This window comes from Phocoena phocoena, chromosome 18, assembly GCF_963924675.1.
Source record: "Phocoena phocoena chromosome 18, mPhoPho1.1, whole genome shotgun sequence".
In the NCBI taxonomy this organism is placed as follows: Eukaryota; Metazoa; Chordata; class Mammalia; order Artiodactyla; family Phocoenidae; genus Phocoena; species Phocoena phocoena.
In genome coordinates, this window is record NC_089236.1 from 77920116 (window position 1) to 77937226 (window position 17111).

General features: G+C 52.1%; 1 protein-coding gene across 1 annotated transcript in view; it reads right to left on the bottom strand.

Annotated features, from left to right (window-relative positions):
• COL4A1 (collagen type IV alpha 1 chain) overlaps positions 1-17111 on the bottom strand; it is a 151164-nt gene that overhangs the window by 13944 nt on the left and 120109 nt on the right. The window contains exons 26-44 of the mRNA XM_065895891.1: positions 16690-16858; positions 14267-14359; positions 14072-14176; positions 12224-12321; positions 10084-10234; positions 9764-9877; positions 8942-9109; positions 8734-8823; positions 7769-7921; positions 7515-7613; positions 7314-7403; positions 5887-6026; positions 5323-5449; positions 5148-5228; positions 4590-4688; positions 3424-3474; positions 2095-2280; positions 1354-1487; positions 228-300 (exon numbers count right to left, since the gene is read on the bottom strand). Coding sequence (XP_065751963.1) covers positions 228-300; positions 1354-1487; positions 2095-2280; positions 3424-3474; positions 4590-4688; positions 5148-5228; positions 5323-5449; positions 5887-6026; positions 7314-7403; positions 7515-7613; positions 7769-7921; positions 8734-8823; positions 8942-9109; positions 9764-9877; positions 10084-10234; positions 12224-12321; positions 14072-14176; positions 14267-14359; positions 16690-16858 — 2221 coding nt within the window. The remainder of the gene's footprint in view (positions 1-227; positions 301-1353; positions 1488-2094; positions 2281-3423; positions 3475-4589; positions 4689-5147; positions 5229-5322; positions 5450-5886; positions 6027-7313; positions 7404-7514; positions 7614-7768; positions 7922-8733; positions 8824-8941; positions 9110-9763; positions 9878-10083; positions 10235-12223; positions 12322-14071; positions 14177-14266; positions 14360-16689; positions 16859-17111) is intronic.

Consider the following 17111-nt stretch of genomic DNA (forward strand, 5'->3'; position numbering starts at 1 on the left):
ATTGAGACGCAAATGATCCACTGATTCTTAGTACGAAAATCAGAATGTCTTTATACTGCTATGCATGGGATTCTACAAACGGGGCAGCCCCCCAGAAATGGCATTTTAATTTGAAGAGAACAGGATCTTGTACTGCAATGCTAGGTCTATCAACAGGAAAGCACCAGGGGCTGCGGCTCTGGTGGCAGGTAAATGTGTCTTCAAGCGGCATCTCCCTTATGTCTTACCTTGAAACCCTGGAACTCCTGGAGGTCCCATATCACCCTTAGCACCTGTAGCTCCTGGAGAGCCACCGACCCCCTAGACACACAAAGAGAACGTCAGTCGGGAACGGCTCGGGAGACACAGGTCCCTCAAGCAACTGGTAGTCAGGAAGTTGGGAACAGCCCCTCCATGTTCTGAAGTAGCTCTGTGAACAAATGTTGCCTGTGGTTGCTTAAAGATGTAAAAAGAATGACAAAACCTGTGTGTGTGCTTAAATTAGGGAGCTGGAAATTGTAGCAACTTGCTTCAGTCACTCTGTCCCTTCTGCTTGTCCGCCTGTGTGGTAAATTCCAGGAGCAGGTGTAAATCTTACATCCCACTGTCCCCACCCCATAGCACGATGCCACGAACAGAGTCGAAACTCCCTAAACATCTGTCATGGCAACATCTCAATCTATCAACACCAAAGAACCTTTCTGGATGACTTTACTCCCAACACTCAACCACAGTGATTTTTCTTTAAAATTAGCTTTGCATCTTTTCTTAAAAGTGCTTTTAAATATGGAAAAAAAAACATAAAAAATACTAAAGAAGGATTCCTTTCCTTTATAATACAGTGATATTTTTGTATTTAAAAAATATTATCTTAATTTCTAGATATTTCAACATAGTTGTTCCTTTCTCAGTATACAAAAAGTTGTAATGTTTCTTTGCTTTACCTTATTTTAAAAAGTGCCATAAGCAAAATTACATGCACAAACATATATCTACATATGTGTACATATAATGCACGTATGTATACATAGAGGTAGACAGACACTGAATGGCACTAGGAATAGGGATATATTTCTATGTTACTGAGGCTTTCTTTTTGCATCATTTGTATACAGATTTTTAAACCCAGGCATTGAACTATAATCTCCAGTAGTATAACGTTTCACTTTTGATGGTTTGTGTAAAACTAGATTGTAAAAAGTTTTGTAATGGTTGCCTATCATGATGCCAGTAAAGATGGCTGATTACTTGCCAGAGAGAAGGGGCTGCTTCAGGGAGGATCTGGCAGTGTAACACACATGAATACACACATACCCACACAAGTATTATCTTATGATCCTTTTCAAAAACAAGACCTGCCAAGGGACAACTCACCGGCATGCCCTGGAATCCTGGGTCTCCCTTGGGCCCTGGAGCCCCAGGAGTGCCCGGCCAGCCTGGGTTTCCCTTGTCACCTTTCAGCCCATCAAGCCCAGGGAGCCCTGGAGGCCCCACGGGTCCCGGAAGCCCTAATGGGAGACACAGAAGTCCCACGTTTGAGGTCAGAGGGTGGTTTTATGTGTAAGTGTCACTGGGCTGTGGTCGTCACCACTGCCACCCAACTGTCCCCAACTGTCTACAACAACATGATTTAAGCAGCATGGGCCCTGAAGACATCCAGGCAGGTCCTAGAAGGAAGAATCTCCTCGACAGGCAGTAAACGTCGGTATAAACACCACAGTCTCAGAGTCAAGTGCCCTGTGGTCTCTGTGCTCAGGGGTGGCTGTGCTGTAGGGCAGCCACCTGTTCATGGGGGAACAGGTGTGACAGGAGGTCGTGCTGGTTTTAAACAACCAGCCACACATGGCGTTTGTGCTCCAGGCCTTTTCAGTAATGGCCTTCTCCCTCTCCCTAATTGCTTGTTCCTTGAAAGAAAGAGCACGAGAAAAGCACTGACCCAATGGAGGCCTAGGTAAAAGGGGCCCAACGTCTTAAGCAGTTTCAATGGTAATAAGTGTTGCAAACTTCTAAATAAAAAGCTCATTTGAGAACTTAATTATTCCAATTTCTTTGATACTTGTGTATGTTTGTGCCCCTGTTTCAGTCCCAGCTCTGAACCTAGTGATACACCCTTACCTGGCAGGCCAGGTTGGCCCTGTGGGCCCCGGTCTCCTTTGCGCCCCTCCACCGCGTGGCCCGGGGTGCCTGGCAATCCCGGCTGTCCCTGTGGCCCCGGAGGACCCATGAATCCTTGTTCTCCTTTGGATCCAGGAATTCCTGGGCTCCCAGCTAAGCCTGGGAAACCCACGTCACCCTTTGAACCTAAACAGTAAAGACAGGTTGAGATCACGGTGAAATGCAGGGAAGAAGAGAAATCCAGTCCACCAAAGAGGAGGGAGGGGCTTCCAGAAGGATCCAGGAGGAAACCGGAGCTGGTGCCCTTCTCTCTCCTTTTTATTAAATAACGTGCCAGACACCCGCCATGGCCCACCTGAGGAAGAGAAAGCTTAGGGTACGAAGAAACTGCAACCATTCTTTACACTTTTTAAAGGTGGTGTTCTATGGCAAAGGCATTTGAATATATGTGCAGACAAGCCTGCAAGGTACGGCACTGCTGAAATCAAGGGCTTGTTCTACCAACAGGTGAATGAATAAACAAACTGTGTTACAGCTACACCATGGAACACGACTCGGCAAGAAAAAGGGATAAACCGTTGACACAACGAACAGCACAGGTGACTCAAATTCCTTATGCTGTGCGAATGAAGTCAGGTGAAAACGTACACGCTGTAGGGTTCCGTGAATGTAGAATTCTAGAAAATACAAGCTAACCTACGGTGCCAGAAAGCAGACCAATGGTTGCTTGGGGGGCAGGTCGCGGTGGGGACAGGAAGGAGCGGGGGGGGGGTGACAAGGCAGCCCAGGAAACTTTTGGGGTGACGATGCATTCACTGTCTTGAATGAGCTGATATTTTCATGGGTGTGTACATATAGCAAGATTTGGCAAATTGTACACTTTAAATATATGCAGTTTATCAGATGTCAGTGGTACCTCAATAAAGCTGTTTTAAACAAATTTTTTTAAGTGAGAGCTTGTAGGAAAAAACCCTGCATGTTGTTTTAAACATATTAGCCCAAACTTGCCAACGAAATGACAAAATTCTAGGATTGCTTCAAGGTTATTAAGAAAAAATAAGGGGAGGAAACAGGGTCACCACCTAGAAGGATGGTTGGGCCCTCCCTGGGATTTCCCCCCACCCCACTTCACAAGGCTATGAATCCGAAACACGCACGCCACGCAGTGGTTTGCCACGAGCCAGTAGAAAGTGGCAATTCGACCGCCCCCGACCCATAATCTATCACCCATGTCCACGTGCTTCCTTGTATCTGCTCGCCCTGCTCTGCCAGTGCCACGTGTATCAGCAGTTAGTTGAAAAGGAAGAACACATTTAGCAAATGTGTTACCTTTCTCTCCTTTGGCCCCTGGAAACCCTGGGAATCCTCTTCCGGGTAGACCTACGAGATAAAGGTAAGAAGTCCCGTTTATCTCTCCTAAAACAGCCGAGCTGCAGGAACAGCACAAAGTAATATCCACTCTTTGCACCGATACCATATACTATTTGCGAAACCCAGAGAAATTAGTCCGTTGCACTTTGCAAGTAAAATTATATCACTACAGTTGTTCTAAGATACCCTTGACTGGATATATATATAATTTAGTACATTTTCCCAAGTACCTTTGAGCCCAGAACCATTACAGCATTTAGGAGAAACGATCTGTACAGATGGGTACTCATTTCCCATTAACGTCTGGAGACTCACCAATTGGCTTTTCTCAGATGACTATCCAACTAACAGCTACTCACAAAGGCAGTGCACAGAGCCAGTGATATTTGGGGCAGCAGACACCAGGGAGTCCACAAATGTGAGTAAGGCGCGTAAGGGAAGATTCAAAGGGGGGAAGTAGGTGTGGAGGCATTTCTTACGAACTATTTTTATGGGAAAATGAATGTACATAATATAAACATAAGGCTCATAGAATGAAAGAAATGAACTTTAGGAAGAGACCAACACTAACAGCCATGGATCCCCCTCCATGTTCCTCCCCAGCACTATTTCCCTCCCTCCATCCCCCTGACTGAGGGCAACCTGTTTCAAACTGTCTGTGTGTCACCCTCTTGCTATATACGAATATTATTACGTATGTGATTGTCATCATCGGAGCCCGCAGCTCACACTTTTGCCCAAGTTGCCGTGCCCCCATCAGTAACAGGAGCAGATTCTGGGGACTGAGAATATTCCCAGGACTGTTCCTCTAAAGAGGGAAAGGCCTGGCAGAGAAGGCAGCGGTCTGGGCTTTCTACGGTGTCTCCTTCACTCACACTGAGAGCTCAGGCCATTTTAAGGGTAGACGCCCATAAGTATTTGTGGAATAAATGAACATCCTCTTTCCCCTTTTCTCATCCAATCCTGCCCCACTTGCCCACATTGTTGCTTAAACAGCTGTAAGGATGTCACTTATGCCCAGCTTACACCCAGCTCCGGTCACTTAGCATGGAATGTAAGTCTCTGGGAGATGTTTACTCCAGAGCAGAGTCTCATTCTGAAAGGGAAATGGGAGCCCAACATACCTGGTTCACCCTTCTCTCCTGCCGACCCTGGGAATCCATCACTGCCGGGCTCCCCTTTCTGGCCGGCCGGGCCCGTGAGACCAGGCGTCCCAGGAAGACCTCAAAGAGAAAGGTCAGATCGGTCAGGCATGGAACCTATCACGGCACCGTGATCTGCATGTAAAATGCACCAATCCTGACATTTTTCCAGGGAGCTGTACCTCCCACCCCCTAGCATGCCCAGCTTCCCCGAGGTTACTCCTGACACCCCTTCAGAAGGGACCCTCATGCGGCAGTAACATCACTGCACAGTGACCCCCTAAAGCTGGTGAGAGTGGAGAGAAAGGACGTCCATCTACCATGCCGAACAGGAAAAGTTTCTAGACCCAATTGGAACTAGCTGTAAAACCAGTTCTAGGTCTAACTGGTGGAAAGACCCCAGAAGTCCCCCTAGACTCAGTTTGTTCATCTGGAAATGGAGGTGTGAGCCCAGCTGGTCATTCAGAGGTCACCCAGCCTTGATGCCCCTTGGCCTCTTCTCCACAGGCCCCCACCTGTGTCCTAAAAAGTGGTCTCTACCTGCTTCTCCTTTGATGCCAGGGACGCCATCCAATCCCGGGAGGCCTTTGTCACCTTTTTCTCCAGGCAACCCAGGGCTTCCTAAAGAAAAACCAAAACACCAGAATTCCCATGACTTTGAGTTTCTCTTTGCCATCCTTGAACCCCGAGCTCAGGAGGAGGCCAGCTCACTTACCTGGATAGCCAACACTCCCTGGTGAGCCTTTGGGGCCCGGAGACCCGGGCATCCCTGGGATCCCACTGCTTCCTTTCTCTCCCTTCTCTCCAGGGCTTCCTGGAAAACCTGCTACCCCTTGGTCTCCCTGTGGGTGAAAATTGGGCCCATTAATGTCATATCTGTCCTTGGACATGCGTCTGGAGGTGCTTTCTGTACACATGGGAGTGCAATGACTATCGCATGGCAGAATTCCACTTCCAGCTTTCGAAGGGGAGACTCAAAGCCCTCTGAAAATGGAGGAAAAACTAGAAACCCAGAGCAAAGAGCAGTTGCCTGTTCTGCTTCTCGTGTTCCTTCTCCATTCCTCCCCATGATAACTTGCTACCCAAGCTCTCAACACGTCTCGGATCCTCCTTGGGGACACAGGCCATGAATAGGAGGGGGAGGCAGGGAGACGTAAAATCAACTGGAGAAACCGTTCTGTGTTATGATTCATCTACTGTGTGGAGATGCTCAGTAAACGTTCCTCCAAAGCCTTTCTGCGGGGATGGGTGGGAGGGGCTTCCGCGGGGATGCTGTTACCTTCTCCCCGGGCCGTCCTGGAATCCCAATGCCAGGTAGACCTGCCTGCCCTTTCTCTCCTTTTGCTCCCTTTTCTCCAGGTGAGCCAGGGATGCCCTGCAGGCCAGGGAGGCCAGGCACACCTTTTTCTCCAGGTATTCCTAGAAACACACACAATTGAAACAGAACGTGTGCTTAGCAGGTGCTCACGTTAAAAATAGGAAAGCGTCTCAACTACCGGCCAAGAATGAGACGGAGGAACACGTATCCCCTCATCTCTCAAGCTGTAAGTGATCCAGGCAGGCGCCAGCCCCCCAGACCACATTAGAACCACGCCAGGAAACGTTCCTCCTGTCTTTTAAAGACAACCACGTTACAAAGGGAGAAAAAATACATTAACCGCTGAGCATGCTTCCTTTCCCAACAGCATTAAACACGGCTTCCATGTCTTTCGTTCCGCAGTCAAACCTCATTATCCGAACGAATCAGAGGGGGCGAGAGGCAGGCCATGGAGAGTAAAAGCGTACCTGCTTCTAGGACGGATGTGGGCAGTCAAACTAATTTATAAATAGGTCCCAGGGAAGCAGGCTTATGCCCGGCCCTGTAACTGACCCTCTGCGGCTGCTGGCTTGGTTGTTAGGGGCAGCTGTGAGTCGGTTGGTGATGCTATTGTAAGGAGAACTTGGATATTAAATTGCAGCCAAGGCCTGGGAGATTACTGCAACAAAGGGAACCCTGGTTGTTTTATTGCAACCAGCATCCGCCTAGCGGCCCAAGAGATTCGTTGCAAAAAGAATCTAAGAAGCCTTACTGCAGCCGCCGGGTGTTTATAGCTCAAGCAAAGTGACAACGCTCCTCGCAAAGACTTGGGAGGAGTGAGGGAGACAGGCTGGCTGCCCTGACTTCCTGCTCCGGGCAAGTTCGAGGAAGCAGTAGCACCTGGACCATCGGGGCCTGAGCCTTCCATCTGCTGCCTCTGCTCTGGTCGCTGTCACCGCCGCCAAAGCTGATGGCAAAGCCTGGGAGGCCAGCTCGGGACCAGGGCGGAGGAGCCCAGGGGATTCTTCTGAGCTAACGTCAAAGGGCTTTACAGGCGCGAGCTGCTTGCGCTGACACAACTGAATGGAGAATTAATCACCTCCTCGATGGATCCAAGTAGAAGGATCACTTGGAGCTAACTGAAAGTTCATAGTGCACAGCCCGTGTTTTATTTTATTAAACTGTGACGAGTTTTGTTTGTTTGCTTGTTTAAGCAATGTCTGGAAGGTCAACCAAATGCCACCATCCCTAGGCAAGAGACCACACAGGATTGAAGATGTGAGTCTGTGTCAAAGACACGTCTCCCTGGATCGCGTCCTCCGTGAAGCGGGTCTCACCCGCAGACTCATCCCACAAGCACCACATGTACAAGCACTGGAAAGGGAACTCCTTTCCTAAACCCCACATACCTGGCAGGCCCATTCCACCAACCGATCCTTTGGGTCCAGGAAGTCCCGGAGCACCTGGGGTCCCACTTATGCCCGGATCACCTTTAGGTCCTAGAATCATAAAGAGAAAAACCCAACAGGTCAACGCCCATGAAAACTGCCAGGTAACCTCTCCCCACACGAGCCCCTGCCGAGCTGGCGACCTTGAACTCCCTTCCATACCTGGCTGCCCAGGGTGTCCTGCCTGGCCGTCCTTTCCAGGCACTCCTGGGGTTCCAGGATCTCCCCGGGATCCTTTATCACCAGTTGGGCCGATTTGTCCTGCATGACACACACACAAAAATAGTGACGACCACGTCTGCTTAAAATAAGACAAACTGTAGAAACACAGGTTGGTCTGACATCACGTGTGAAGAACTGAATAACTCGTTAGACACCTTCTCCCCCCTCCGAAGGTAAACTGTCCTCCGCGTTACCTTTTTCTCCTTGGTCTCCCTTCTGGCCTTTCATGCTGCCCATGTCCACTTTATCCATGGAGCCCGGCTTGCCAGGAAGACCCACATCTCCTTTATCACCCTTGAAGCCAGGGTCTCCCCTGGGTCCCGAGCTGCCCGGGAAGCCGTGGTCCCCTGTAGAAAGAAGAGGAGGCACCGAGTGACACGTGGCCAAGGGCCCCCAAGGCAGTGACGAGTGTGCTGTTCTTTCTGGCCAGTAGAAGCAACTGATAAACAACCTATAAAGAACTAATAGTCTGTCCAAAAGTGGCGTTAAATGGCGAGGGTCCGAGTTACCCAGAAGAATGTGACAGCAGGGAAATGAACAAAAAAGCCATTTTCTAGAATTCATTATTTGCTAATAATTCCAACATAGGAGACTTCACTTATTAAATAATTTATATTTTCTCTCCTTCTCAAATACCTTCACGACATCTGCTCAGTGGCCCCTCAATTCTATCCGAAAGAACAGAATTTTCCTGTTCAACTAAACAAATGACCATTTTTATGTCTCACATTTAAAGTCAACTTCTTTTTTAAAAACAGTATCTGAACCAATTTCAAATATCAAGATAAGTAATAAAAAGTAAGACTTGTAAACTTCCCCTGTTTGCTAATTTGATTCCAAAGACTCAGTTGCTGTGACTGAATCTTCGAATGACTAAAAATACCACCATTTCTCAAAACAAAACAAAAAACCCGAAAACTCTACCATGCCAACAAGGAAACCCGGAAACCTGTCTTCTCTCTGACTTTTCGGCAGGGCACAGCCCTTCATCCCCAGGACCCCTGAGCGCCTCCTGGAAGAGGGGGTCTTCCGGACCCTAGCTTGATCTTCTTTCCCAGGCCTCTTGAAATGAACAATGACCTACGACTCTTGGAGAATTTCCCACAAGGCATCGGGACACCGACATGAGATGGGCTTTTCCGGAGTCACGGCTCCCTACCTTTTTCACCCGGCAATCCTGGCACACCCGCTGGTCCTGGCGAGCCGGGCTGCCCGGGGGTCCCCATGACGCCCATCTCTCCCTTGGGACCTGTGGCCGGATGGAAGGACCGTGAACGCTGATGGCAGATGCCGAGCGAGGGTCATGAACAAGACCAGGTGAGGCGTCTCCCCAGCATCCACTTGGGTGGAGTTCACAGGTCATTTACCTGGGAACCCGGGCTGTCCAGGTGTGCCCTGCTGTCCAGGGAGACCAGGCAGTCCCGACTGTCCTGTCAGGCCGGGGAGCCCCTGAGGCCCTTTGTCTCCTTTGGGGCCCGGCATATCCAGGCCTGGGAATCCGGGGAAGCCCTTCTCTCCTTTCACTCCAGGGGGGCCTGAGGTGGGGAAGAGAAAGGGGGCGTCAGCAGGATCGACAGGGTGTCCTGCAGCATCCTGTACCCTGTTTAACTGTTACTTTCTGTAGAAGGTGTGTAGCCGTGCCCACGTCGGGGGTAGAGGGGAACAGCTTCCACCTTCCCAGATAGTGGTGTTTGGGGCCATCGGTGGGCAAATGACGTCCCAAGACAAAGCCCCGCCTACCTGCCGTGAGCGGTCAGCAATTCCCACCCGGGCCCCTCAGTAGTATTCAGACCTAAGCCCAGCTTCTCCACGGTGTCTCTCCCTCACTGTCCTGCCCTGGTCCAACCTCTCTGTCTCACTTCTAGAATGACTATAAAAGGCAAAGGTAGCTTCCAGACATGAACTCATTTTGTTTAAGTTACCTACAACTTACTAAACCTCTTATGGAAAGATAAGATAGAGATACCGATCCTTCTAAATTAAATGTAAAAGGTAAAGAATATACAATATAAAGGGGAGGTGTCTTTGGCACGTAAACCAAGCTCAGAGGGAGGTGAAGAAAGGCGCCTGTGACCTTACGTGTAAGCAAACAACCAAACCTACAGCCACAGAATAGAACCGACTTTTCCCCCTTTTAGTCACAGATTATGAGTTAGGGAAGGGAACATTCTGGAAGAACGTAGTATCACCTGATGACCCTGGGGGTCCCTGTCCTCCAGGGGGTCCCATAGCTCCAGGAGGGCCTATTCCGGGGACTCCAGAAGCTCCTTTGGGGCCTTGCAATCCAGGAGGTCCCGGGTCACCTGGATGGGGAAGAAATCGTGAATGCACCACATGGGGACACAGCGATGTCAGCACCTACCACCCACTCACGCCGCTCGCCAGGAACCCGTCTAGAATTTTCATCATTCATTCAGCAAACGTTTACTGAGCCCTGATAGGTGCTCTGCGGACACACAATAACAGACCCCGTCCCTACCACAAGCTGGATTTGCCCATAGGAAGTTACCTCTGATTCCCTGAAGGCCTGCAGGGCCGATGGCGCCGTGCTCTCCAGGAACGCCTGGTCCCCCGACGTTTCCCTTCTCTCCAGGGGTGCCGGGGATGCCAGGGAGTCCTGGCAGACCTTTGAGTCCCGGCAGACCAACTCCAGGCTCGCCCTGGAAACCATGAAGCACGGAGAAGCCAGTGACCCTCAGAGCCCGCGATTTCATCAGGCCAAGGGCGTACGTGTTAACCGATGCTGCTGGTGCATTTATAAGAACGGTATTTGTCCCACCTTCCAGTTGGCGAAGCTTCTTCACACCTATTGTTGCCTTTCAATCTCACTACAAGCCGAAAGGGAGGTAATTTTTATTATTTTCTTTTCACAAAGGAGGAAAGCCAAGGCTCCCCCGTTTGGACGGCTTGTCCACAGTCAGAGAGGCAGGAGCTCCTTCCGCTGGGTCTCGGCCCCTCGACTCTGCTGCCCTGAGTCTACACAGCGGGAACAACACCCAGCGTGCTGTGTGGCCAGCGAATGGGTATTAAGAGGTGGAAAGTTCCAGGACTGGAACAGAACTCCATTTACTTCGTTTTTTTGATGAAATGGAAGCTCTCATGTCAAATTAAACGTTTAAAACCTTTTCGTGAATCAAAGGGCTTTGACCCACACAGATGATTAAAAATAAAGGCAGTATCTTGAGGGCCTGCAGGAAGGAGCACACCCCAATTTAAGCACCGACGGGCCGTGTGAAGCAAATCGTGCACATCGTGTCACAGCGCCCCCCCCCACCCCCCGCCGCGGCATCTCTGAAGGCAACAACTTCCAGATGACGACCAGGTGGAGGTGAGCGGGCAGAGGTGTCTTATCCACACGGCCCTGCAGTGAAATTTGCAAACTGGAGGGAACTCAGTCCAAGGGATTTTGAAAAAGCTCAGTATTTAAAATCGTAAACCAAATCCTTAATTCCAGTTCCATTCGGCATCTACTAGCTCGTGAGCCAGTGTTGGAGGCGATCTACATACTGCGGTCACTGACTCACTTTCACACCCAGTGCGGGTCATCAGGGGAAGGTGGGGGTGTGTCACATAAAGAAGGCGTCCTTGGGCTTCCCTGGTGGCGCAGTGGTTGAGGGTCCGCCTGCCGATGCGGGGGACGCGGGTTCGTGCCCCGGTCCGGGAAGATCCCACATGCCACGGAGCGGCTGGGCCCGTGAGCCATGGCCGCTGAGCCTGCGCGTCCGGAGCCTGTGCTCCGCGACGGGAGAGGCCACAGCCGCGAGAGGCCCGCGTGCCGCAAACAAAAAAAAAAAGAAAGAAAGCGTCCGAAGGCCACACGCTCCACGCCAGCCACACGGGGCAGGGACACCTCCTTGGGTCAGGCGTTCCTCAGAAGGAACCTTCCCCGGCATCACCGAGGCCAGCTGCCAGTGTGCACCCCCACCCACCCCCAAGGCGAGGGCAGGGGCTCTGTGCTGGCAAAGGCGCATCTCCTGGCCGTGGCCTTTTCCCAGGCAGGGCAGACGCCTTCTGGCAACTTCAGTTCCTTTCCTTATGATCAGAACGGGAGAGGATCTACCCAACAGTCGCCTGTACTTGCCGAGTGTCAGCAAGCAGCAGAGGGGTGCTCGAGGGCAAAGAGAAACCCGATGTCACACTAGTCCCGGGGTCCCCGACCAGGGCCCTTTGCCCCACGGTGACACTGGGTAACGGCGGTCACACTGGGCATGCACGTCGGGGGTCGGGGCCACAGAGGCTGCGAAAGACCCCACGGTATTCAGGGCAGCCCCACCACGAGGAACTATTGGACCCGAATGTCAGTATCACTGAGGCTGCAGCCCACCCTGCTGGGGGCTGTTAGGTCACTCAGGACAGTGGCTTCCAAACGGCTTTCTCCTTCCACTCGTGATATGACACACACTGTACCAGAGATCCAGGACACACACAGGCAAGAGCCCACCCACAAAGCAGGAACAAGTGATTCTCCCCCAAACAGACACGACCACGTGCTACCCCTTGTACTTTGGAACTTTCCCTGTGATGCTATTTCATTCAAACACAAAACACGCCGACCCAACAAACCATATGAGATTAACAGCCCACAATTTATGGGTCCAATTAATCACAAGGATGAGAAAACAGCAATCCAGAGAACGCTCAGTACCCACCTTTTGGCCAGGCGGACCTGGGTTGCCAGGTAAGCCATTGAAACCTTGGCGACCGGGATTTCCAGGAGGTCCAGTGTCTCCAGGTAAGCCGTCAACACCTGTTTGGAAGAGTCAAAAAAAATCATTCATGTAAAAATACCGTTCCCTGCTTTCTCCACTTCTTTTACACCTGCTCAGATGAACCTGAACAGATTTGAGGGCGCCAAAAAGGAAGATGAGACCATCCTGGTCCAGGGGGAGCCTGGGGGCAGGGTGCGCTCGCAGCGCCGGCCGCCCCTTCCTCTTTCTCCCTCACACCCACCCCCTCCCTTCCTTTGCTTCTAAGCGCTTAGAACTTTCCTTTCCTATCCCCTCCCCACAGATGAACCCAACTAAACCCAACCAAACCAGCATGTGCAGACTGGGAATGGCAATTTAAACTCTGCCAACTCCGAGCGTGGCCCAGAGCATCCCTGTCGCCTGGTTAGAAATCCAGCCTGGATATCCCCACGCAGACCCGCATCTTAACAAGACCCTTCGTGATTCCTGGACACGTTCGAGTCTGAGAAGCACCACGTTAGACCACCTGTTCTCCAACTGCACCACACTGGAGGCACGTGGGGACATTTAGAGACTGGGTCCCGCCTCTGATGGGCTTTCTGACAGCTGCCCACGTGGCTATAAACAGCAGCAAGTGTGAGAGCCGTTGGGCTAGGCTCTCTCTGTGTGATGGAAGGTTGGGGACACGCAGTGATCTGCAAGCTTGCAGAAACACGAACCTGAATCGCCCGTGGTGCAGGGCTGCCGTTTCGAGGGGCCTGACAGACAGTGCACATGACTCCAGGCAGCTTCGTGCGACGTGGGCAAAGGGTCTCTGATTAAGGAGGCCTTCCTCAGCTAAATTCTACCTGCCGTGATGGCAGTGGTCTGGTTCTCCCATGGAACACGCAGGAGGCCTGAGCACTGCCCCCGTGATGCTGCAGGGTCACTGGGGGGCCTTCTGCCCCATGAGCCTGGCAGAAGTGGCCATGAGCGCGGCGGGCATCACACGGCTCCTGGAGAAACAGGCCGCCGTCTCCCGTCCCCGAGCGCGAAGGCCTGCAACCTTGAGAGTGGGCGCGATGCAGAGCCCTAGACAAGAAGCCCGGAGGCTGGACAAGTCTTTAAACTAAGTTTTGGTGAAACGGTGGTCAGACTGGGGTCGGGATGTCGGCCCAAAGGGAAAAGACGTGCCCCTCACTGCTCACAGCCCTTCTGGGCTCTGGACCAAAGTCCCTAATGGCCAGCCTGCATATCAGTCTCCCTGAAAAACTAAGAAAGCAGCAACACGGGTGAAGCTGTCCTCTTTACTTCCCTACAATTTTCAGAGAGAAGTACTGGTTCTGGAACGTCCATGCGTGTGAGGGCCTCTCCCCCAAGAGCAAGGCCCCCCTCATATTCACCGCACCATCCCCCCGCCCTTCCCCCGCCTTCCAGACCAGCCTGGCCCAGGTCCCGGCGGGCTGTGTGCTCCCTTCACGGATGAGAGAGAGACCGCCCTGAGGGTAGGTTGAGGCAAACGTGGCATCTGCCAGATCCCCGGGCAGCTTGGGGTCCTTGAGGTCCCAACCCCTTCCCACCAAACCACTCGGCCGGGAGCACACGTCACCCATCACCTCGGTGACCGGAATCACCAGGCTGCACACCGCACAGCTCTTTCGCTAACTCGCACATGGTGTGTTTACGTCCACCGCCTCTTTTCTCCTAGAATTCACGTGAGGATGAGCCCTTGGTGCTAACCAGCCGGGGACGGGCGCCACCATCGGGGCCCACGCAGGCAGTGGCCTGAGCAAGCAGCCCCCCCAAAGCTGCCTTGTCCTGCGGGGTTACCTTTGGGGCCGGGAGGCCCTGGAAAGCCAATCCCAGGCTGGCCGACTGAACCCTTCTCTCCAGAGAGACCCGGCCTTCCCGGGGTTCCAGGAAAACCTCGGTCACCTGCGGTGAGAAAGACCAATGGTCAGCGTGAGAAAAACGTGAGCACATTTCCCCCACCCCAAGCCTCCAGGTGAACGAGACGCTGAGTACCTTGGGGCCCTTGGAACCCGGGGGACCCCGGAAGTCCTGTTGCTCCAGGGGGACCGGGTAAGGGCATGACCTTTCCTTCTTCACCCTTGGGACCTGAGGAAAAAAAGAGCAAAGGACACAGCGTGAGGGCTGCCGCGTCACATCCTTGCCTGCTCGCCTCCATCTCTTCCTTTTCCTTTTCTAGAATCTCTCACAGAGAGCGCCTCTTCTCCCAAAACGTCCAAAATGACCTAGACGTTTGTTTGACACAAGAATTCTTTAAGCGTCCGAAACAAGGGTCACGAAAAGCTAAAAACTCTACAGCAACCAACAGCGAGATGACCCTGGTATCAATTAATCTGCCTCAAAAAGTCAAAGTCTTTTCACCGTTCTCAGTGGCTCAGACAGGACTGGTTCTAAGTTGCTGTGATGCCCACATCTGGTGGGAAGTTACCTTCACGACGTGCCCCGTGGGTGATATCGTTACCCTAACAGTGAGCTGCATGGTTCTGCGGTATCTCCAGCCCAGGAAAGCCACCTTTTCTATCTCCAAACTGGGAGGTGGAGGTGCAGGCGCAGCCCCGGGTGCCCGTGCCTACGAGATCCACTGGGTGTCAGGATTGAGCTGTTACGAAAGGACCTAAGGGCTCATCTCCACTGAACCTTCACGTACCTTAAAGAACTCAGGATCTGAAGGGCCTCCCAGGGACAGCCAACACTTGCTTTAGCTACAGACTGTGGGAAGCACCAGGGCCTGACCCCAACACATCTTTGCTATCAGCTCCAGCCCTGGGAACAAGGCTTTTATGACCATCAGACTAAACACAGCTCTGGCAGATCAAAGAAGTCGGGTTTCTAATCCCAAAGCTGCCGGGGTCTGGATGGCCAAGCAACCCTCCAGAATGTGGACAGCCGACCGACAGCACTGTCAGCATTGCCTCTTTCGGGAACCTTCTTCCCATGCCGTCAAGACGTATCTGTATGCGTCCCACTGGCTTTTCTGATGGTAGTTTCTGGCCGAGAAAAAGAAACCTGATTCCTTTGTACACGCTGCAAGTGTTCAGATTCCGGAAGCACGAAGAACACTTGAGATGGTGATTTGGGAACGAGGAGTGTGGGGTTAGTGATCAGAGGCCCCTTTCCGAGACCCGGGGTGTTTCTAAGTCAAACCCAGCATTTTCCTGCCCCGAAAGGAGTCGTAAGAGAGAGACGTTCCCGGGTTCCTTGCTAATCAAAGAGCACGCATCAGTGGAGTCCTCACTTAGTGAATAACCAGCGACCACCCAACGATCACAAGAGCCCATCCAGTAAGGCACTGTACTTGGGCCTCCGTCAAGGGCTGCTGACGTGTTCTGTATTACGAAGCTGACAAACCCTACACTGGGTCTTCATAAGGAAATAACAGTTCCCAGTGGGGACAGGAACTGACGGAACTTGGGCTGGATACATGGCTCGGGACAGAATCGGCCAATGTGTGAGAACAAGAAGGCCAGACTGTAATCTCTGCTGAGGCCCTCCTGTCGGAAACCTCGATCTTCCAGCTTCTTAGTTACTATGCTTCTCCAGGCTTACTGGCCACACACCTTTAATCACCCCAAGTCATCTTTCATTCATTTCTACAACTCTTAAGCCATCTTAGTCACAGCACACGTCCTTCTGTCCTCTGTGCCCAGGCCGTTCCTGGCCTCTTCTCCTCCAGGTTTCCTAGGCAATGATGTCAATGTTCCACTTCTTCCCGGAATCATCTTCAACTAATAAGTCACTGACAGTCTACTGTGTGCGGGCCTGGGGACCCCCCCCCACTTTCACTTCCGTCCCTGAAGATAAGCCCGTCGTGAGGACGCAGTGGAGCGCATCCGTGGGAAACCCTCACACAGCCCCCTCCCACGTTCTCCACCAAAGCCCGGGCGGTGGGCTCCAGGAGGGCGGGCGGCCTCTGAGTTGCTTCCTCTCTGTTCGCTTAGCTCAGCGCATGGCACACAGAACCACGTGATAAAACAGTCAACAAACGGCTGGAACTACCCCGAAACTCAACAGCCAAGTCAAAGCAGCTGTGGATGTCAGTGTGTGCACATCAGCGGAGGGGTGAAGAGTAAGTATGTGGCTTGGGATACACAGAAGCCAAAAGGGACCGCTCATCGGGGAGAAACAGAAAACGGGCTCAGGCTGGTGTCACTTCCACACAGAAGGCTGACCTTCTCTGCTGCATATGGCGTACTTATTTATAAGGAAATCACCTAGACCTTCAAGTTCCTGTTATCTAGATCCTACACGCCACTGGCCCATCTCGTAAAGGAAGGAACGAGATACAGAAACGCTCAGGAAAGGTTGCTCAGGTCACATCCCCCTCTCCTGGCAGAACTGAAACCAGACCCACGTCCCCATGTCACTGAGCCCAGGGCTCCTGGCACTTGCGTGCGGCACTGGAGGTCCTCAGGCCTCACCTGGCAGGCCTGGGGACCCGGGGTTTCCCGGAAAGCCCATCTGTCCTTTGTCACCAATGGGGCCAATAGGGCCAAACCCTGGAGGCCCAGGAGGGCCGACGTCACCACGGCTGCCGGGGAATCCAACTCCTCCCGGGGGGCCACGTTCTCCTTTTAATCCTACTGAACCCTGAAGCGAAAAGAGAAAAAGACAAGTTATCAGCAGACATACCAGCACTCCACTCCGCGTCGCATTTTTCCACCACCCGCGGTACAAAAGTGCCGAGTTTAACTAGCTGTGCTACTTATTAACTTCAACCCGCCTGCAGAGGTCACCTTGTAGTTAATAAATGAAACCGGCATTCTCTCCTCTAAGCTGAGCAATTGCCCTCCCAACCCACACAGAAGGAGACACTCCAAAGAGGAAGGCACTTATATCTGGA